The 22,109-nt window shown below is 47.7% G+C and overlaps 2 protein-coding genes across 4 annotated transcripts in view; one reads left to right on the top strand and one right to left on the bottom strand.

Annotated features, from left to right (window-relative positions):
• METTL9 (methyltransferase like 9) overlaps nt 1-12,770 on the top strand; it is a 43,126-nt gene extending 30,356 nt beyond the window's left edge. For 2 of the 3 annotated variants that reach the window (XM_036279347.1, XM_036279344.1), the window contains exon 5: nt 12,098-12,770. In XM_036279347.1, the coding sequence (XP_036135240.1) occupies nt 12,098-12,303 (206 nt within the window). In that variant the 3' untranslated portion in view covers nt 12,304-12,770. The remainder of the gene's footprint in view (nt 1-12,097) is intronic. The other variant, XM_036279345.1, reaches the window with a different exon arrangement.
• On the bottom strand, nt 115-10,494 carry IGSF6 (immunoglobulin superfamily member 6). The gene is made up of 6 exons (XM_036279349.1): nt 10,336-10,494; nt 6,044-6,403; nt 3,528-3,634; nt 2,591-2,638; nt 2,222-2,302; nt 115-1,085 (listed from the first exon to the last, which is right to left on the bottom strand). The coding sequence occupies exons 1-6, from the start codon at nt 10,400-10,402 to the stop codon at nt 1,029-1,031; spliced, it is 720 nt and encodes a 239-aa protein (XP_036135242.1). The 5' UTR covers nt 10,403-10,494; the 3' UTR covers nt 115-1,028.
• Nucleotides 12,771-22,109: the final 9,339 nt, after the last annotated feature.

Here is a 22,109-nt window from a genome sequence, read left to right as displayed (position 1 = left end):
AGAGGGATCTTAAAATATTTAAAAATTCTATATGGGTTTTAAAAATAAAAATACACTTCATTTAATATCATTTAAAAAGAAACACTTTAATGAAGTAAAAAACAATAGGTTGTGACTCATATTTAATAGTCAGTTCCAGTTGTGGGTACTTGAAGTAGATTTTGGACTGAAGTAGCTTGCAGAGAACAGTCCATAACCTGTCTTCTTGGTGAGGCGGCAGTGGTTCCGTACGCATCCTTGCTGCGTCAGCCCTGATCTGACCCTCCCTCCTGGGGTGGCTGCAGTTGCCCCCTCCTTCCCTGGGCTCGCTCTTCGGCACAGTGCTGCCATCCGGAGGCTGCTGTGTTCCTCTGTTCTGCGGTGTTCTCTGTTCCGCCTTCTGCTCTGGGTTTTCTGTATTTTAGCTGCAGTATCCTTACTGTGCATTCTACGCTAGGCTCTCTGTCTGTGGGTGGCGTGCTGTGCGTCATCGGCACCCCTGGCAGGAGGACGCACTGTGCCGCTGCCACGGCAGAAAAGAGGAGATGGATTTTGCTCTGAGGTGCTCTGCGAGATGATTGTCCTCTGCTCAGATTTTGATACTTCCTTCCCTCCCTTCCTCCCTCCCTTATTCCTCCCTTCCAGCTTGGTCTCATTGCCCACGACTTGCATAGCCCATAAAGACAATTCCTCCACTCAAGGTAAAGCATGTGGTACGACTTCAGATCTTCTTCAGGGTAACAGTCGTCACACACCTCATATGTTGAATGAAACAAATATAGGATGCATGGTATAAAAGTGGACTTTTTGGAAAATGTTAGCTTAGAATTCTTTTAGCAAGTTAGGAAAGTATTTGCAGTTTCACTGGGTTTGAGGATTTGGTCGTTCTTGTTTGGTGTGGTTCCCTTGTACTCCGGCACCCTTACTTGTGGCCAGCTGTCTTTCCCATTCATCTTTGATTATGTTTTTAAAGCCCTGATGGGTATGTGTCCATTAACACTACCACAGCCTCTGAAATTTCAGTGACTTAATTGATAATTAAACTCTTTCTATGGCCTTTCATAGTTGTAAAGTGCTGTCCGGTTTTCGTAAGTGTTGTCTTTCTCCTGCAGTAATAAAAAACAAGTATACTTAAGGTTACGAAGTAGCCAGTGATGCACGATGGCAGCAACTGTGCATTCTTGCATGCTGGGTCCTGAGCACCCCTCCGGTAACCTTAATGGTCAAGTGACCATTTCTCTGTATTTGGAGTAAGATGTGGGGACTGAAAGTTAATTTCCTTGTTCAGATGTGTTGTCAAAGCCCTGGCTGAGCTCATGTCATCATTCTTATTTCCAAGTCTGTCTTCAGACCTCTCTTGCCTCTTTGCTAAAAAAGATGCCCAGCCTCACTAGGAAGAGAGAGGGTGGGCATTTAGGATTATTCAGAGTGGCTCTTAGGAGGTCAGACCGCTTCTCTGTGTTACCTGTGTGTGCACTGCAGGTGAAAGCGCAACTTACACCATGTTCTCTCCTGGGAGAAATTCTTTCTAAAGTGGATCTAAAAACACTTCTCAGAAACCTGTTATATTTGCCCTTCAGCCATTGTTTAAGAGGAAATTAGAAGTACATTAAGTTCATTATTTTGTATCATTTTAATTGAAGTCTGAACATCTGATCATGTGTCATAGAAAGCGAGTATCTGCTCTGCTGGCACGGAGAGTGTCTTGTTTGAAAGCCCTATTTGCAGGGGACTTTGAAGGGACCCTGTGAGGCGCGTTGTTGAGGTACTCGCCCTGCCGCCCCGCCCAGAGACTGGAGAAACATCAGCTTTCATTTCCATTAGCTGTGTCTTTTCTGCCGTGAATTTACTTCTGCCTTATTAGCAACAAGTAATGTTTACTATATGGCTTGATCCTCAGTGTTTGCAACATCTGTATGATGCCTACTACTGCATACTGTGCAGAGTAGCCTTGAACCCACGGAAGCATCCTTGTGTGGACTGAAAGCATTGCCTGTGTCCACCGTGCTTCTGAAAGAGTCCAGGTCACCGAGGTGCCAGCCTGGTCTCCTTACATTGTATCGGGTGTCCTTTGTGCTGTATTTATCCACACAGGTTTTATGTAAGAATTCATTGTATGTGAAAGCCCTCTTTTGGACTCTTCTACAGGAAACCATGATTATTGACAGCTTGTTGGCAGCTTAGTTTTTTAGTCAAACATGCTTTCTATCTGCATGATATCTCTTTCATACTTTACACTTACAGGTTGTTGGCTTGTTCCCACGAGTCTCTTATTATAAAGTTCTTGAGCAATTTCCCGAAAAATACGCCTAGCACTCTTTTTCTGTAAATGGAAATGAGAAAAAAATGCTGTGCATCACCGAGCTCTTACCCACCCCACCCCAGCACACCAGCACCATACCCACTGTAACTCTGATATTCTCAGCTGGGAACTGTCAGGTTTAAGCTCAGTTTATAATTTGAGATTATCATCGAGTTTATCAACAATAGGAAACAGTAGCTATGGTTGAAAGTTACCATGATGATCTCTGTGTTTCTTTAAGTGTTTCAGATTTGAAATAGTTACAACCAACCACAATGTAAAAGATATTTTACAAACATTGGTCTGTACCTTTTGTGAATCTTCTGTTTCTTTGTTTCTTGGAGTGTTAAGTTTTGACTGTCAAAGAGAAAAGGAAAGTCTTAAAAGACATTTTATGTACTCAAAACAATTGCAGCAGACATCCCCTACCGTAAGATTGAACTAACTTTTTTTTTTTAATCCTCTCCTGAGGACATTTTTCCATTTTTTGTTCAGATAGAGTGGGAGGGAGAGAGAGGAAGAGAGAGAGAGAGAGAGAAACATCGATGTGAAAGGGACACATCGAGTGGCTGCCACCCGCACGACCAACCAGGGCCGGGGACAAACTGCAACCAAGGTACGTGCCCTTAGCGGGAATCGAACCCGGGTCTCTCGGGACCGCAGGCCAACACTCTAACCGCTGAGCCAAACCGGCCAGGGCAAGATTGAACTAACTTAATATTTAATGCTATGCAGTAAGAGTTAATACTTTTCATGCTACTTCTGAGGTGCTTTCATTATATTAATAACTCAGACTGATGTTGATTGTTGGGTTTATAGTAATCCTAATATAATACACGCAGACCTTCCTCTTATAGCTTATAAAGTCCAGGAGATATTCTCTCTCAAAATCTTTAGGCATTTTAAAAATATTTTAGGACAGTTTCTATCTCTTTGTTAACCCCTTTTTGCTCATTCTTAACACCCCTTCCCCAGCAGAAAGATAGCATATAAGATGATTATAAAGAAGGGTCCTTATTCCAGTATTACTGGGTTTTAAAGAGAAAACCTGTGTGCTCTGGCCAGCAGTAATGTCTGTGGTGGCAATGCATGCTGCTTTCTGCAGTCTCCTGCAGGAAGTGCTTCCCGCATCCGCACAGGAAGGTGTGAACTAGGTGAGCCGAGGCTCACGTGTGGAGGGGCAGTCATTTCCTTAAGGTCCTGCCCAAGGCCATCGGGACACCCAGTGCGGGGGAGTGCGACTTACTCTGGAGAGGATGATGAAGACGACGAGCACACCCGCAATGTAGACGGAGAGCAGACACAGCACAGCGATCAGGAGGCCCTGCAGCTCCTTGCCTGGGTCTCTCACTCCTTGATAATTACAGAAACAGAGTCAGCCACAGTCCTTGTAAATATGTGTTTCAAGTTCAACCGAAGCTCTGTGCTGGAGGTGAAACATGAGCTGACTCTGATTGGCAGTTCATACAAATTTATTTATGGTCTCTTGATTTTTTCTTTTTAAATCCTCACCCAAGGATATTTTTCCATTTATCTTCAGATAGAGTGGGAGGGAGGGAGAGGGAGAGAGAGAAACATCGACGTGAGAGAGACACATGGACTGGTTGCCTCCCGCACGACCCGACCAGGGCTGAGGACCGAACTGCAGCTGAGGTACGAACCAGAATCGAACCTGTGACTCGTTGGTCCAAGGGCTGATGCTCGAACTAGCCAGGGCAAGAAAAACTTTTTATACAAGTTTGGTAAACAGCTTGGCCAGTGTGGCTCAGTGGTTGAGCGTCGACCCATATACCAGGAGGTCACTGGTTCGATTCCTGGTCAGGTCACATGCTCAGGTTGTGGGCCCGATCCCCAGTGGGGAGCATGTAGGAGGCGGTCAGTCGATGTTCTCTCTCATCGATGTTTCTATCTCTCTCTCCCCCTCCCTTCCTCTCTCTCTAAAATCAGTAATGAAAAAAAAATTAAAAAGTTAGGTAAACATTTCAAGACAGTTTTCTCAAGGGCATTTAAGATTGCTTTTGGTAGAAATGATGACCAGTGTCACTAAGAGTGTTTATGGAGTGAAGATATTTCCTGTGTTAATGCTGCTATCTCAAGCTGTCGGGATGCACAGCTGCCTGGCACGGTTCCTGAAAGGGCGGCGGGGTGGGGCGGCCAGGCAGCGCGGCCTGAGGGCTGCCACACTCCCGACAGGCAGCTTGTCCCACGCCCCTTCTTGCTGGCGAAGTCTTGGAAGTAGGATGATTGCATCCATCTTCATATTCTGAGCTCTCCTCCTGGCAGGAAGCGTGCCGGGCTCTAGGTGGGGTGGGCTGACATGCCATGTCTGCACGTACTTGGCTCTTTGAAGTGCAAAATACAATTTGATTCGTAATTATTTACTGAATAACCGGTACTTTTCAAGTACGTATCTTTTTGTTCTGAAACTAACAAATTAACCATATCTGTAAAACCTTTAAAAAATGTTTAAGTGCTAACTTAGGAGTTCTACGGAAAGGCAGGAAGCGAACTGGTCTGTGGGGATCCCCACCCCGCTCCTGAGTGGGCACTTCTCTTCACAGCAGCGGCGTTGCTTTGGCGGGCGTTCTTGCAGAAGACCGATGCGGTGAGCGGCACGAATCTCAGGACTGTGTTTGCTCGCATGTCTGTAGCTAACACCTGTTGAGGACTTGCTGTAAGCCAGGCACCATCCAAAGTGCTTTATGGCCCTGGCCGGTTTTGCACAGCAGTCCTGAGAGACCCGGGTTCGGTTCCCGCTAAGGGCATGTACCTCGGTTGCAGTTTGTCCCCGGCCCTGGTTGGTCGTGTGGGTGGCAGCCACTCGATGTGTCCCTTCACATCGATGTTTTTCTCTCTCTCTCTCTCTCTCCCTCCCTCTCAATCTGAATAAACAATGGAAACGTGTCCTCAGGTGAGGATTAAAAAAAAATGTGCTTTATGTATATTAATTCATTTATAATTTATTTTACAGGCGAGAATTAAATAAGGTCACATGGCAGTGGGCCAGTCAAAGCCTGTGAGAACAGGCTGGTAATTGAAAGCTGGGGTCGCAGCGCAGGGGATCGCCCGCCCCCAGAGCCGTGTGAGGGGCCGGGCGACCCTGCGCCCGTCTCGGGGACTCAGTGCTAGCCACTGAGGCATTTTAAAGGGAGAGGTGAGAACGTCCAGAGTTACTGCCCTTCTCTTCCTTTCCTCAGAACCATGTGAAGCTTTATTCCTGAAAATTTAAAATTTAATTTCTCAATATGTAGGGGTTAGCCAGCTAGCTTCAGTGTCCTCACTTGAATGAGGAAATTGTCACAGGTTTAACACATCTCAAGAAGCCACAGAACGGCAGGGTCAGGGACAGCCCTGTGGCTTTTCCCTCCGCGTGCTTTTCTGGGTCCAGTTGATAGATCGCTCCGTTCCTCCAGGGCTCTGTCCTGGATGGTGTGGTACCAGCCCAGCTCCTGAGAAAGCTGATGTTACCATCACGTGGCACCTTACACACCACTCAGCAAAACAGACAGAAAAGTCACCCTCCCCAGGAACGCCTGGACGTGGGGAGAGAGCGCAGCACCTGACACCCCCTGACTGTGTGGAGGCAGGAGAAGGGTCACAGTGGTTTTCTAACCCAGCTGCGTGTCAGTTTGTGCTCGGGTTATGGCCCTCCGCTGGCTGGGTGTCAGGTCTGCAGAGTCTGTCGTTCTCTGTGTGAGGCGTGCCATGTGTTTAAAGGACTGTGCAAATGAGGGGTACCGGGACACAGCACGACCCACTGACCTCTCACCACCAGCACGGTCCCTGCTCCCGTCTGCTTGGCCCTTGGGTCTTCTGAGCTGGGCACGGCTATTCCGCAGATGTAGATGGCGCTGTCGTTGGGTGTCATCCTGTTGACTGTGAGGGAGACCTGGCTTTGTTCCAGGGCCTTCCTCACTGTGAATTTGTCGGCCTCGCTCGTGCACCCGTCCAAGCAGAGGGTCTCCGACTGGTGGGCTCTGTAGCGAAACCACAGGCTCTGGGGCGTCTTGGGAGGGCACCCCACCATGGAGAAGGAGCAGAGCAGGGTCACAGCCCCTTGCGTGTAGTCTACTTCGAGGACAGGCGTCTGAGAGACGGAGACGGTGCAGTCTCCCGCAGCACCTGTGGGAGGGAGACAGCCTGTGCGTCATCTCGCGGACGTTTGTGGGCGAGGGAACCCGGCTTTCTTACTCACTCCCAGTGGAAACAGGACTATGGGAATAAGGTGCCACTGGGCCTCACTGTGCCACTGGGCCTCACTGTTCCTGACTCCCCATGTTTCTTGACCCTGGCCTACTGGTTCACAGTGACTTCTGGTTACTTGGATACAGCCCCAGAGAAGTCCCAGTGCGGTCAGCCCTGGGAGCAGAGGTGGCTGCAGGTCCAGTGTCAGAGTGCAGGGTCCCTGTGTTCATGCTCAGTGGCTTGATTGACAAGCTTCCCTGGGACCTCAGGCCTGGCCTCCCAGGCTGCCGTGTGCAGTGTGGCCCCAGGTCAGAGCCCCTCCCAGGCTGCCGTGTGCAGTGTGGCCCCAGGTCAGAGCCCCTCCCAGGCTGCCGTGTGCAGTGTGGCCCCAGGTCAGAGCCCCTCCCAGGCTGCCAGGTGCAGTGTGGCCCCAGGTCAGAGCCCCTCCCAGGCTGCCAGGTGCAGTGTGGCCCCAGGTCAGAGCCCCTCCCAGGCTGCCAGGTGCAGTGTGGCCCCAGGTCAGAGCCCTGCTGCACCTGTCCCTGCCCCGATGGAGCCACACGAGCAGCAGGTATTGGGGTTTGCCTGGGGGTTGGGATTGCTAGGAATTCGTGGCAGTTCACAGTGGTCCTTTGTGAGACTGCCGTCCCTATGGGAAACATCATACAGGGCGAGATGTGCACCTGGGGAATGCTGCCCTGGCTTGGGGGCTGTGGAGGTCTTTCGAGCCTGCCATGCCCTGGCCAAGCAAATCTGATTTCTCCCTGGCACTTGGTCACTGCTTTGAGGAACAGGATTGTGATGAAGGGCACAGAGCTAAGTTGGGATCCTGGCTCTGCCAGCTCTGTGGTCTGTGTCGGCTTACTCCCAGCAGAATGGGGGTAATATTCTCACCTTGTGGGGCTAGCGGGGCGCTTCAGTGAGACCATCCATGCAGAAGGTGGATTTAGGTGCCTACCCATGGGAAGTATTTAAGGGAAGGCAGGTATTTCTGCTGCTGCCACCACCGTCCCTGCTGCCGCCATGTCATGCACCCATTTTAGAGACACTGTGGAGGTCCCAGCAGGGAGTGAGCAGGGCTGGGACTGGACCCTCAGGGAGCCTGTCCACCACGTGGTGCTGCTTCCCACACCGTGCAGGTTGACCCTGCCTTGACCTCCTTACCCTAGACTGGTTGCAAAGGGAAGTTCTGCTCTGAACCCTTCCAGAGCAAGGGAGGCTCGGCCTAGAGTAGTGCTGGTGGGGGAGCACTAGAGGCTTTGTTTTGTTTGCCGGGTTTCAGTCTGACTTCTACCTGGTGCTGTGTTTCCAAATGGTCCTGCGTATGTCTGCGTGAGCTGGAAGGGGCCCGGCTGTTCTGACGCGGTGCTCTGGGCGGCTTTGCACCACACGCAGGTCTGTGCTCGCTGGCTTTCCAGGGACTCAGGCGTGAACCACGTGACAGGGTTGAGCACCAGGAGGTCTGCCCAGGGCTCTGGGTTCGCTGCTGAGTCCCAGGAACCGAGCGCCGCCTCCTACCCAGACCCCCCCAGAATCGGGGAACACTTGCGGCATGCAGCCAGTGCACCTTGGAAGCTGGAACTGGAATGGGGTCCATCAGAAAGTAAGAGAGTTTTAGCCAGCAGTGTCCAGTTCCAAGTCGGTGTCTCGTGGCGTTCTTAAAAGAGAAACTGGCTTCTGGTGGTTGTTGATGCTCCCCGAGGATATTTTTCCCATTGATTTTTAGAGAGTAGAAGGGAGGGAGAGAAACAGGGGAGAGACACACATCGATTGGTTGCCTCTTGCATGTGCCCCGACTGTGCCAGGGATTGAACCTGCAACCCAGGTATGTGCCCTTGAACCCTCAACTCTTTGGTCTGTGGCCAGTGCTTTAACCGCACGGCCCGGGCAAGAGAAACTGGCTTTTACCACTTGGACAACGAATGCCCGGGTTAAAAGAAGTATTTGCAGCTCTGAAGTTGTCTGTCTCTGCCTGGTCCCCAGGGCTGCACAGTGAGTCTGAGCAGGAGCAGCCCAGGCAGGGTTCAGCCTTGCGAGGAAGCCTGTTCCCTGCACCGGCTGGGCAGCGAGGGAAGTGGGCACAGACGCCACAGCTCAGCCTGGGCGCTTCTCTACACGCGCTCGGCTCGTGGGGTTTGTTTGAAGCAGTGCCCTCTGAAAAGGCTGAGAGCTTATCTCCTTGGTGGAGGGAATGAAAAAGGGCACTTTACTGTTTATTATTATTATCATTGGTGCGACATCTAATAAATCTGTAACCTATTTTTTATTCTTTAAAAATGTATTTATTTGAGAGAGAGGAACATTGATTTGTTCCACTTATTGATGCATTCATTGGTTACTTTTTTAGAAATATGTGTTTATTGATTTTTTAGAGAGAGAGAAACATCGGTGAGAGAGAAACATCGATTGGCTGCCTCCTGCACACCCCCTGTTGGGGATTGAACCTTCAACCCAGGCATGTGTCCTGACCGGGAATTGAACCGGGACCTCTCAGTCCGTGGGCCGACACTCAGTCCACTGAAGCCTCACGGGCCCAGGCCGTTGGTTACTTCCTGTGTGTGCTCTCACCTGAGGTCAAGCCCACAGCCTGGCCGCAATGGGACGGTGCTCCAACCAACTGAGCTACATGGCCAGGCGACTACTGTTTCTAAAAACAAAACTAGAGCCCTGGCCGGCTTGGCTCAGCGGTTGGAGCGTCGGCCTGCGGTCCAGAGAGACCCGGGTTCGGTTCCCGCTAAGGGCATGTACCTCGGTTGCAGTTTGTCCCCGGCCCTGATTGGGTTGTGAGGGTGGCAACCACTCGATGTGTCCCTTTCACATCGATGTTTCTCTCTCTCTCTCCCACTCTATCTGAACAAAATATCAAAAAAAAAGAAAAAAAAGAAAGAAAAAACAAAACTAGAAAACAAGTCAAAAACTAATTTTCGACATTGAAAAAAGCTTCTTATGGACAGTTTCAAACATGGGGAAGGAAGTGTGCCTGGCTAGCACCACCCCTCCTCCCACCCGCTCCTTCCTCCTCGGGGCTTTAGGGCAGGTCCAGGCTGCGATCTGCTGCGTCCAGAGATCAGGACTCTTCAAAGTGATAACTAGTTAAAAGTTTATAAACGTAATGTGTACTTAATAGTGAAAAATAGAATATTACCGAAAGGATGAGCGAGAATCACCCATAGTTCTTTCACCCAAAATAACCAGTGTTAACATTTTTATGTATTTTTTAACAGATGAAAAAAGTTAATTTTAAGAGATTTTGCTGCTTTATCTGCCCTGTGACCCCAACTTTGTGGGCAGAGCTGAGGTCATTAGATTTACTTAGACCTACGATGAGGTCATTCGACCTGTGAGGTGGGAGACACCTTTCTTTCACGGATGAAAAACAGATGCAGGCGGAATTAAAAAGTGGATGTGTTACAGGATGGCTATTCTCTGCAAAGGAGCCCTGGCCATTTTTCTCCTCTGGATAAATCCTCTCTAACTTACAGAAATTTAGCTTTTCAGAAACATTGCTCTTTGAAAATACCCGAGTATTGTTCAGTGCCTCCTACATGCCCAGTGAGTTTGGGAGCTCACTGAGTGGGAACCGAGCCGATGATGATGGCACATGGGGTTCAGGGCTGTTCCACCCGTTGTGAGGTGCTGTCTCTGTGACGCGGCATAATAGCAAAGGGAATTTTTAAATGTTAGTATGAAGCTTTCTCGGCTATTCTTTATTCACCCATTTCCCTGGGGAAAGAAGGAACTTGCCACTTGAGACAATTTCCGTAATGCTATACATTTAAAAATTAACCTATAGGGGCCTACAATATAAATGCATTAGTCTGAAAACAGTGATTGACTGAAATAAAGTGGAGGAGAGAACAGCAACTTACCGCCATAACACAGCATCAGACTGAGTCCCAGGCGGAGGGCGAGCGTGGCCGCGTGCGCCGTCTCCATCTCTGTGTGGGGCGGGCTGGGAGCGTGTATGTGAAGAGGTGGCTCCCCCTCTTCCCTTTAGAAAGGAAGAACTGAAGAGAGGAACTCATATTCAGGAACCGTAATCAGGAACCTTTTGAAATTGTGTAAATATTGTTTGTAATGTGGTTTCACCATTTAAAGTTGAGATTTTAGCCTAGAGACGATTTCTAAATGTTCACATGATCCATTTTCCTGGCTTTCACAAAGCCGCGCAGGCCTTCCACAGTCGAGCGAGACTGATTTGTTGTACCCCGGAGGCAGTGTTGTTCACAGCGACCCGGCCTTTAAGTCCCCAGCAGTCCATCGCTGTCCCGGGCGGTGACTGCTGGAAGTTGAAGCAGGAAATAGATTAGTGAACAATACAAGCATCACAGTGTAATGAAAACATAAGCTGTGTGTGGTTGAGTGGTTGTGCCATTTTGGGTGACCCCTGTCCAGTTGCCCCGGAACAGCTGTGCGGACCTGCCATCCCATGCTCCCCAGGCCCGCGCCCCGCCCTCAGGTTCTGTGTCAGCAGCAGAAACGGACTCTGCTGACTGAAGAGAGGGAATTTATGGAAAGGAGGGAGGGGTCACAGTCACTGGGAGGACTGGAGAGTGTGGGGGTTGCAGCACTCTCGTGTCCCAAGGCACCCTCTTAGACTGACGTGAGCCCGCCCCGCCCCGCCAGGGCCAGGCCGCGCAGGGTGGACCACTCACTAGTGCAGCTTGGCGCCAGCTCAGCCTCGCCCGCGCCCCTGCTCTGCCCCCGAGGGAGCTGCAGCCCGCTCCTGGGCCGCCTTCGTGCCAGGGCCAGTGAGTGTGTGAGCGCAGGCCGTGTGCCCCGCCCAATTGCAGGGAAGTCGGGAAAGCTGTCCCAGGCTTGCCGCCACCGTGATGCCAGACGGGTCGGCGCTGGGGGTGCTGGGCCTCCGGGCAGGGCTGCTCCCACTGCAGTGTTTGCTCTCTGGCACCTGATGGCTATGAGCTTAGTAACACTTCCAATACATGTGTATTTATTTATGTCACCATGTTACCTAAAAGCACCCGGAATTTATTTGTACCATTGTGTGTGTGTGTGTGTATGTGTGTGTGTTTAATCAATCTTGATGTGTATGTGAACTTGAAGACCTTATCACTACCTACCCCCAACCCCGTGTGATACCCACAGATGTGGAAATGACCGACCCAGGCTTCAGTCACTGTCGCAAGGAATGGGGGTGACTCAGCCACTCTGGTTCTGCCTGCCTGTGATCCTGGGGCTTTACTTATGAAATTGTTCTGAAAAGTTAGGAGTGGATCAGCTGCCCTTGAAAAACACGCAGATTACCTATTTTTATACATTGAAATTCTGCATTAACCTGGTTTTATTTTCAGCCTCATAACCTCTTTCATTAATATGTTGCATAAATTTACTGCATCAGTAGTATTTTTTTTTCAGTAACCTGAAACTCTCTTTCAAATGTCATGTGTTGCTCCCGTACTTAACGAGCTCTGGGTCCAGATAGACCATGACCTGTGTGTGCGGACACCCAGGAGCCAGGTGCGGCTCCCTCGGCCCCTCGGAGCCTGCCTGGTGTCTGCAGCCACCTCGGGTCCCGGTGAGCCAGCGAGGCCAGCGCTCGGACTGCTCGTCCCGCCTCTTCAGACCGCTTGTTTGCTCAGGAATTTAACTCAGTGTTTCTGTTTGTTTTAGTAGGTGGCAAGTGGGAGAAACCATCAGAAATTCTGGAAATCAAGGGGCAGAACTGGGAAGAACAAGTGAACAGTCTGCCCGAAGTGTTCAGAAAAGCGGGCTTTGCCATCGAGGCTCTTACCAGACTGCCGTACCTGTGCGAGGGGGACATGTACAACGACTACTACGTCCTGGACGACGCTGTCTTTGTTCTCAGACCCGTGTAACCGAGGGCCGCAGTCTTCAGAGCCTGCCCGAGTGTCCCTCCGGAGGAGCCTGGGGACTGTCGTGCTAAATATCATGTAGGAATTTAAAAAGCCAAAATACTAATTATTTCTTTGTAGTGTGTGAAAGGAATGTTTTTTTTTAAAAAAAAACAAGAACCCAACTCTTTGAGGATTTTTATCAGCTCTTCTCTCACTCAATAATGCAGGTCTTACTCCAATTATGGAAGATATTTTTTATACTTAATTGCAGCGGGGACTCCTCCCCGTCCAAGCAATAGTCATCACTTCACGTGGCAGCAGTCAGCACGGGTTGTTTCTAATGAAATGAAGATTGCAATAAAGGTGTCCATTCCGTTGCAAATGCTGGTTATGAGGTATAGCCACTGGTACTCTCATGTTTAGACATTCTTTCTGTCATTATTCAAGAAAATGTTTTTAATCATGCTAATAAACTTTTTTGGAGATGACTGTGGCATCAGGTTTGAGTTCATGTGAGGCCCCTAGCAGCTCGCATGGCTTTGGCTTCAGGGCCGCCCACTCAGTGGCGCCCATGATGCAGCGGACCTGGGCGGACCTGGGCGGACCTGGGCGGACCTGGGCGGACCTGGGCGTGTGGTGAAGGAAGGCTGCGGGGCGGGGCGCGGCGCAGGGCGCGCTGGATTGGGCGCGGGCGGTCCAGACCAGCCCTCGGGCGGGCCTCATTGGGATCCAGTGCTCCAGGGACCGCCGCCCCAGGCCGTGTTGCTTTGGGGACAGAGCCCTGCGTGGGCAGCTGACGTCCTCCACTCAGAACTGTGCTTCTGGACCATCTCAGGTTCTCAGAACTGAAACATCCGGTTATGTCTACCAAAAAAATCCCACCTAAGGATGTTTAATTCAGCCTCTTATTCCACACTCGCGTACCTCTTTCCCAGAGCGGGTTCCTCCTGAAACCCTTAGCTGAATCCCTTGTCTGCCAAGACGAGGGTTGCTGAAGGCTGTCAGACCTGTGCGTCCTGGAGTCCGGGTGCCCAGCCACACGCAGAGTGCCGCGCAGGACTCCCTGCCGGTCCACAGCCCTGGCGGACGTCCAGACCGGAGCCCTCCAGCCGAATCTGCGGTCTCGGTAACTGCAGGTGCCGATTGGAGATTGCTGTTATAAACCATACCTTATTCTTACAACTTTCTTTTTTCAGCCAGGAGTTTCATTAAATATCCCCATTTATATGCTCATAGAAGTCACCAAATCAACACATTTACTGCAACACCTGGGTGTAAGGACAGTTAGCACCTTGAGAAGAATCACTTTGTTACCCACCAAGAACAGCACCCCACATGCTCACACAGCATCTTCCACTGGTATTGTGTAGTCATAGTAAGAGTTGGGTTATACGATTTATGCAGAATTGTTATGCAGAATTAAGCATTCTAATGCTTTTTTTCCAGGAATTCAAAGAAGTGAAGTGCAAATACTTAGCACCCTAGATTGTAAAAATGGGAGGAGGTAATGAGTCAACAATGTAGTTCTTGTACAGTGGAGTTTGCTTCTTCATGAACTGTTGGTCATAATCAGGGGTTGCTATTGAACAAGAGCGACGGATGTTCAGAGGCGGGTTGCCCCCAAACAAAACAAAACTCATTCTTTACTCAGAACAGAAGAGAAAGCACATATATACATTTATACATTTCAAAGGTAAAAATTATCTCATACAACCGGAGGTTCTCTGAAGACCAGCTTATCAAAAGCGACATTTGGTGGTGGAAATTTGCACCAGCAAATTCGCACACATTTCATAGCTGGTCTTAGCAGTTTGGTGGCGTGCCACCGTTTCACTAGATGGTGCTGTTGCTCACTAAATGTCAAAGGCTTTTAATTTATTTCCCCCTAAGAGTACAATAAAGCTGCCTTCTTGTCGACACCATTCCTTGTGTAAGTGCTTCATATCAAGTTCAGGTTTTCTAGAGAAATTAAGCCCTTTATTTGGGTCAAAGCAGGCTAACTATTTGACCTCCGGTCGTGGACAAAGGAAATGCAAGCCGCACCTGTGAGTCCGAGCCCCTCGCACCTGGAAGTCTGTGCTCAGACCACTGACCCCAGGGAAGGGAAGGGAAGAGAAGGGAAGGAGAGACAATGCCCTTAGTCATTTCTCCCTTGTGCAGGGTAGTTAAAAGCGACAGTGTATTTTCTACACTTCTCTAAGTCCTCAGTTTTCACATGGTTGGGCTGGGAAATAAAACTTAATTGTTTCATGTCGTTTTTCTGAGTAAAGCTTTGTTTTCACTTTGTTCTGAGCATAGTATTTAAATACACTTGGAATGCAGCACACTGAACACGGGTGTCCCGTGCTGAAGTGTCCCACCACCTTTGCGTGGGGCCTCATACTCCCAAGGAGACGCGTGCTCAGGGCACCCAGGCGGCAGCTGAAGCGGGGCTGCGGGGCTGTCGGCCGAGCTGTGCGCCGCTGCCCGAGAGACCGCAGCGCTCAGCGCAGAGGTCCGAGGCCGCGCTGTGGTTCAAGGCAGGCTAAGTAGCAGTCCCACATGGCGAGTAAGGAAGAGTTGGGTTCGGTTAAGGAACGGGGTGGGGATGGGGATGCCCAAAGGGAAGGGCTACCAGCACCGAGCCACGGGGTGCTGGGTCAATGACGGCAGCCCCTAGGAGCTGAGTCTCGTCCTTATATGCGTCCACTGGCGGGAAGCTTTTGTTGTCGGTGAGTTTGGGGAACTTGATGAGTTTGGTTAATGGGTTTGGGTCAACAGGAATGCGGATGTGTGATCGGGTGCTTCTTTGGCAGTTTTGGTTCCTCATATGGGTTGATTCCTGGTGTCCGGCATTTCCTGTCCAACAAGGCTTCCTGGTCTTGGTTCTCCAGTGGTGGGCTGGACGTGTCAACATGGCTGTTAAGAATGATAGTGCCGAAAAAAAGAGAAAAAAGAAGCCCTGGCCGGTTTGGCTCAGCGGTTAGAGCGTTGGCCTGCAGTCCAGAGAGACCTGGGTTCGGTTCTCGCTAAGGGCACGTACCTCGGTTGCAGTTTGTCCCCGGCCCTGGTTGGGTTGTGCAGGTGGCAACCAGTTGATGTGTCCCTTTCACATCGATGTTTCTCTCTTTCTCTCTCCCTCCCACTCTATCTAAACGAAAAATGAAAAAATGTCCTCGGGTGAGGATAAAAAAAAAGAATGATATTGCCTTATATGTCCTACCAACAACCAACTTAATCAAAGATAAAAAAAACAAGAATTGGCAGAAAGAAGTTTACACTGTATCCACAATAAACCATTTGCTCGTGGTCTAAGTGGACAAGGCACGCTGACCCGTGAGGAGCTGGTACTGCTCTGTGGGACTGGACGGCCGTCCTGCGGTCTGGCCGGGGAAAGCGAGGCAGCCGTGAGCAGCCCCGGGAGGCAGAGCCCACGCCACTGGGCGGGCTCCATGCTGCTGCTCGGTCACTGCTGATGGCTAATGTGTTTGCGTTGCCTGTCTTCTACATAGGAATTCTGGCTTTTTTAAGTTGTCGCTTGCTTTTTAAAGCTAATTTTAAAATAAACTTATTTTGGAATAATGTTAGATTTAGAGAAACCTTGCAAAGGTGGTAGAGACCTAGTCTACCTTATACCTAGTTTCCCTAATGTTAACATTTTATGTAGTCATGTCAAAACTAAGAAATTACATTAGTACATTAGTATTAAGTACACTACAGACCATTGGCCCATTTTTTTTTTTTTTTTATCCTCACCCGAGGACATTTTTCCATTTTTTGTTCAGGTAGAGTGGGAGGGAGAGAGAGGAACAGAGAGAGAGAGAGAAACATCGACGTGAAAGGGACACATCGAGTGGCTGCCACCCACACAACCGACCAGGGCCGGGGACAAACTGCAACCGAGGTACGTGCCCTTAGCGGGAACCGAACCCGGGTCTCTCTGGACCGCAGGCCGATGCTCTAACCGCTGAGCCAAACCGGCCAGGGCTGGCCCATTTTTTCCTTAGTAAACTTTTCTGTTCTAGGAGGCATACAGTGGCTTACCTTTAACACTGAATTGACTGACACCGTGCCATTATTTGTTTTTCTTCCAATTTTTGTATTGCAGTAAAAACAGGTAACAATGACCATCTTAGCCGATTCCAGGTGCACAGGTCAGTGGCACTGGCACATTCAGTGTGCAGCCATGACCACCCCCACCGCTCGAGCGTTCTTATCCTGAAGGCCGGACTCCCCACTGAAACCAACTCCCGTCCCTCTGTCCCTCGGCCCACCGCGCCCCCGTTCTCCTCGCTGTGCATTTCGCTACTCTGGGTTCCTTATACAAGTGGAATTACTCAGTATTTGTCCTTTTGTGTCTGGCTTAGTTCATGTCCTCAAGGTTCATCCACACTGTAGCCTGTGTCAGAATTTCTTTTCTTTCTGCCCAGCCGCTGTGGCTCAGTGGACTGAGCGTCATCCCATGGACTAAGAGGTCCCAGTTCAATTCCCGGTCAGGGCACATGCCCGGGTTGTGGGCTCGATCCCCAGTAGGGGGCATGCGGGAGGCAGCTCATTGATGTTTCTCTCTCTCCCTTCCTCTTTCTCTAGAAAATCAATAAAAACATATTTTAAAAAGAATTTATTTTCTTTCTAAAAAATTATTTTTCATTACAGTTGGCATACAATATTATATTAATTTCATGTGTGCAGCATAATAATTAGACATTATATAGCTTACTAAGTAATCATCCTGATAAATCTCACATCTATCTGACACCATACATAGTTATTAGAATTTTTTTGACTATATTCTCTCCGCCGTGCTTTACATCCCCATGACTGTTCTGTAACAGCCAATTTGTACTTCTAAATCCCTTCACTTTCTTCACCCCTTCCCCCACCCCCTCCCATCTGGCAACTGTCAAAATGTTCTCTGTATCTATGAGTCTGTTTCCCTTCCGCTTTATTTATTTTTTGTCTTTTTAGATTCGTTTACTTATATATTTATTGTTATTTTATTGTTCACATATATTTTTTTTCTTCTTCTTATAGAAGATCCTTTAACATTTCATGTAATTCTGGTTTGGTGGTGATGAACTCCTTTAGCTTTTCCTTGTCTGGGAAGTTTTTAATATGTCCAGTGATTCTAAATGACAGCTTTGTAGGATAGAGTAATCTTGGTTGTAGGTCCTTGCTTTTCATCACTTTACATATTTCTTGCCACTTCCTTCTGTCTTGCAAAGTTTTTATTGAGAAATTAGCTGACAGTCTTATGGGAACTCCCTTGTAGGTAACTAACTGCTTTTCTCTTGCTGCTTTTAAGATTCTCTCTTTGTCTTGAACCTTTTGCATTTTGATGATGATATGTTTTGGTGTTGGCCTCTTTGGATTCATCTTTTTTGGGACTCTCTGTGCTTCCTGGACTGGTATGTCTGTTTCCTTCACCAAGTCAGAGAAGTTTTCTGTCATTATTTTTTAAAACAGGTTTTCAATTTCTTGCTCTCTCTCTTCTCCTTCTGGCACTTCTATGATGTGAATGTTGGTACGCTTGAAGTTGTCCAGAGGCTTCTTACAGTAACTATCCTTATTTTTTGGACTCTTTTTTATTTTTGCTGTTGTAATCTGATTGGTTGCTTTTTGATTTCTTATATTCCAAATCACTGATTTAATTCTCAGCTTCATCTATTTTACTGTTAATTCCCTGTAAATTATTCTTCATTTCAGTTAGTGTATCCTTCATTTCTGACTGCTTCCTTTTTATGGTTTTCATGTTCTTTTTTATGCTGTTGAAGTTCTCACTGAGTTCATCTACTCTTCCCCTAAGTTCACTGAGCTTCCTTGATAACCAGTGTTTTGAACTCTACATTGAGTAGATTGCTTATCTCCATTTTGTTTAGTTCTTTTACTGGAGTTTGGTTCTGTTCTATATTTGGAACATGTTTCTTTGTCTCCTCATTTTGGCTGCCTCCCTGTGTTTGTTTCTATGTATTAGGTGGAGTTTCTATGTCTCCTGGGCTTGGTAGAGTGGCCTAATGTAGTAGGTGTTGTGGAGGGTACAGTGGCACAGCCTCCCTGATCACCTGATCTGGCCACTCCAGTTGTGCCCCACCCCGTGTGGGCTGTGCAACCCTCCTGTGGTACTTGAGCCTTGATTGCTGTTGGCATGTCAGTGGGAGGGATGTACCTTGAGGCTGATCAGCCGCAAGGACTGGCTGCGACCACTGACTACCATGGAGGGTCAGCTGTGCAGGGGCCACCCCACAGAGCAGAATTTCTGCTGAGTCCACCCCATGAGTGTGTCACTATGGAGGTGGTTGGGGGATGTTTCAATGTGGTCTGAAGCTGTCTGTTGGTGCATTGGCTCTGAGGCCTCCCAGGAGGTGCAGGGTAAGGTCAACCACCACCTGTGTTCTGCCCAGGGCCACCCAGCTTGAACTACAAAGTGATCTGCAGAAGGCTGCTGGTAGTGCCAGGTCTAGTGAGAGGTATGGGGCATGCTGAGGCTGGATGCTGATTATTTGAGAGATTTTAGAAAAGTCTGAAGTGTGAGCCAGGACAGGCCTTATGAAAAAACTGCTGGAAACAGCTTGGGGTGGGGTCTCAGAGAATCACCAGGGTGGGGTAAAGAGTGTGAGCCAGGTTGATGGAGTCTGAGATTTGGCACCCTCCTGCTGTTTCTGTGGGGGGAGGGCTGATCAAAGGAATAATGGCTTCTGCCAGCAATTTTGTCTGGCAGAAAGCTGCCCCCCTAGCTATTGCCCTGATGCCACACAGTTCAGTTCCTCCCTACAGGTCTCTGGTGCCTTTCAAACTGGTGGGCTGGTGCTAGAGCTCAGAGGGAGTGAGTCCGAATAAGTCTGTGTGCAGGTCCTTTCAGAGGAACTGCCTGGGACTCCAGGAGCCCTTGTTCTCACTCAGCCACAATCTCCACAGCCAGAAGTTATGGGGACTTCTCTTCCCAGCACTCTGCTCCGGAGCTGGGGGCCTGGTGTGGGGCTGGGACACCCTTGCTCCTCAGGGGGGACTTCACAGCTGAGGTATCCCTCCAGATTTATATTTGCCACATTTGAGTGTGTGACCAGCCTATTCTGTGTCTCCACCCCTCCTACTAGTCTCCATGTGGCTTATTCTTAAAAAACAAAACAAAAAAAAAACAACCAAAAGACAAAACATACACACACACACACACACACACACACACATATATATTACTTGCCTCTCTTTTTCTTTTCTTTTTTAAAATTTATTGATTTGAAAGAGGGAGAAAGAGAGAGAAACATTGACGTGAAAGGGCACATCGAGGGGCTGCCACCCACACGACCAACCAGGGCCGGGGACAAACTGCAACCGAGGTACACGCCTTAGCAGGAACCGAACCCGGGTCTCTCTGGACCGCAGGCTGACACTCTAACCGTTGAGCAAACCAGCCAGGACTCTTTTTCATTTTTTTGCTCAATCTCTTCACTCCCCCAACCTAGTTCCCAAAGCCCTTCCCCCAACAGCTAGCTGTCAGCCTGATGCTCTCTACCTTAGTCTGTCTCTATTTTGCTCGTTAGTTCCTTTTGTTCATTAGATTCCATGTACGAGTGAAATCATATGGTACTTGTCTTTCCCTGACTGGCTTATTTCACTTAGCGTCATGCTCTCCATGTGTATCCATGCTGTCACAAAGGGTAAGACTTCCTTCTTTTTTACAGCCAAGCAGTATTCCATTGTGCACATGTACCACAGCTGTTTTATCCACTCATCTGCTGATGAACACTTGGGGTGATTCCAAATCTTGGTTATTGTAAATAGCATTTCTGTGAACACAAGGGTGGATATATTCTTTCAAATTAGTTTTTTGGGTTTCTTTGGATAAATTCCCAGGAGTGGAATTGCTGGATCCTAAGGCAGTTCCCCCACCCCCCTTTTTTTAAGGGAACTCCACACTGCTTTCCACAGGGGCGGAACCAGTCCGCATTCCCACCAACAGTGTGTGAGGCTCCCCTTTTCTCTACGTCCTCGCCAGCGCTTGTTGGTTGATTCGTTGATGGCGGCCTTTCTGACAGGTTGAGGTGATATCTCATTGTGGTTTTAATTTGCATTTCTCTGATGATTAGTGATGTTGAGCATCTTTTCATGCGTCTATTGGCCATCTGTATGTCCTTTTTGAAGAAATGTCTGTTTAGGTCCTTTGCACATTTAACCAGAATAATCAAGAAAAAACAAAATCAGAAATGAAAGAGAAGTAACAACCGACTCCCCAGAAATACAAAGGATCGCAAACAGCTATACGCCAACAAATTGGACAATCTGGAATAAATGGATACATTTATTTTCTAGAAACATACAATATTCCAAAACTGAATCAAGAAGGATCAGATAATCTGAATAGACAGATTTCAACTACGCAATTGCTTCAAGTAGAATAAAATACCTAGGAATAAATTTAACCAAGGAGGTAAATTGAAGTAGTAATAAAAAAACTCCCAATAAACAAAAGTTCTAGACCAGATGGCTTCTCAGTGAATTTTACCAAACATTCTAAGAACTAACACCTATCCTTTTCAAACTATTCTAAAAAACTCAAGAGGAGGGAAGACTCCCAAGCTTATTTTATGAGGCAGCATCATCCTAATTCCCAAACCAGATAAAGGCACTACAAAGAAAGAAAATTATAGGCCAATATCCTTGATGAACATTGATGCTAAAACCCTCAACAAAATATTAGCAAATAGGATCCAGCAATATATTAAAAAGATTATTCACCATAACCAAATGGGATTTATTCCACGGATGCAAGGTTGGTACAATATCTGCAAATCAATACATGTAATACATCACATAAACAAAATGAAGGATAAAAACCACATGCTCATATCAACAGATGCAGAATAAACATCTTATAAAATCCAGCACCCATTTATGGATAAAAATGCCTGTAAAGTGGGAACAGAGGGAACATACCTCAATGTAATAAAGGCCATATATGATAAACCCAAAGCCAACATCATACTCAATGGGCAAAAACTAAAAGTGTTTTCCTTTAGATCAGGAACAACACAGGGATGTCCACTTTCACCACTCTTATTCAACATAGTGCTGGAGTTCTTAGCCACAGAGATCAGACAAGAAGAAGAAATAAAGGCATCCAAATTGGAAAGGAGGGAGTAAAACTATCATTATTTGTATATGACATGAAACTGTATATGAAGAACCCAAAATATTTCACCAGAAAACTGCTAGAACTGATAAATGAATTCAGTAAAGTTGCAGGATACAAAATAAATACCCAGAAATCAGTTGCATTTCTATACACCAATAATAAACTATCTAAAGAGGAAACTAAGAACACAATCCCATACGCAATTGCTTCAAGAAGAATAAAATACCTAGGAATAAATTTAACCAAGGAGGTAAATGACCTGTACTTGGAAAGTTATAAGACACTGAAGAAAGAAATTGAAGAAGATACAAATAAGTGGAAACATAACATTGTTCACAGATAAGAAGAGTTAACATAATTAAAATGTCCATAATACCCAAAGCAATGTATAGATTCAACACAATTCCTCTGAAGATAGCAATGACATGTTTCACAGAACTAGAAAAAATATTCCAAAAATTTATCTGGAACAACAAGAGACCCCTGAATAGCAATAGCAATCTTGAGAAAGAAGAACAAAGTTGGAGGAATCATGCTACTGCTATCAAATTATACTTCACGGCTGTTGTAGTCAGCGGGGTACTGACATAGACACAGACATATGGAACAGAACAGAGAGCCCAGAAGTAAACCCACACCTTTATAGTCGATCAATATTTGACAAAAGAGGCAAAAATATACAATGGGGTGAAGATAGTCTATTCAATAAATGGTGTTG

This window comes from Molossus molossus, unplaced genomic scaffold (assembly GCF_014108415.1).
Source record: "Molossus molossus isolate mMolMol1 unplaced genomic scaffold, mMolMol1.p scaffold_m16_p_3, whole genome shotgun sequence".
NCBI lineage: Eukaryota > Metazoa > Chordata > Mammalia > Chiroptera > Molossidae > Molossus > Molossus molossus.
Note: the sequence above shows the minus strand (reverse complement) of the source record. Positions and strands in the feature narration are given on the sequence as shown.

What these genes read in the sequence shown, in the direction of transcription:
- IGSF6 (XM_036279349.1), bottom strand. Translation starts at nt 10,402, where the DNA reads ATGGAGACGGCGCACGCGGCCACGCTCGCCCTCCGCCTGGGACTCAGT. An exon ending in TCTGATGCTGTGTTATGGCG is followed by an intron (nt 6,404 to 10,335) that starts GTAAGTTGCTGT and finishes TCCCTCCCACAG; the next exon opens with GTGCTGCGGGAGACTGCACC. An exon ending in TCTTCATCATCCTCTCCAGA is followed by an intron (nt 2,639 to 3,527) that starts GTAAGTCGCACT and finishes TCTCTTTGACAG; the next exon opens with TCAAAACTTAACACTCCAAG.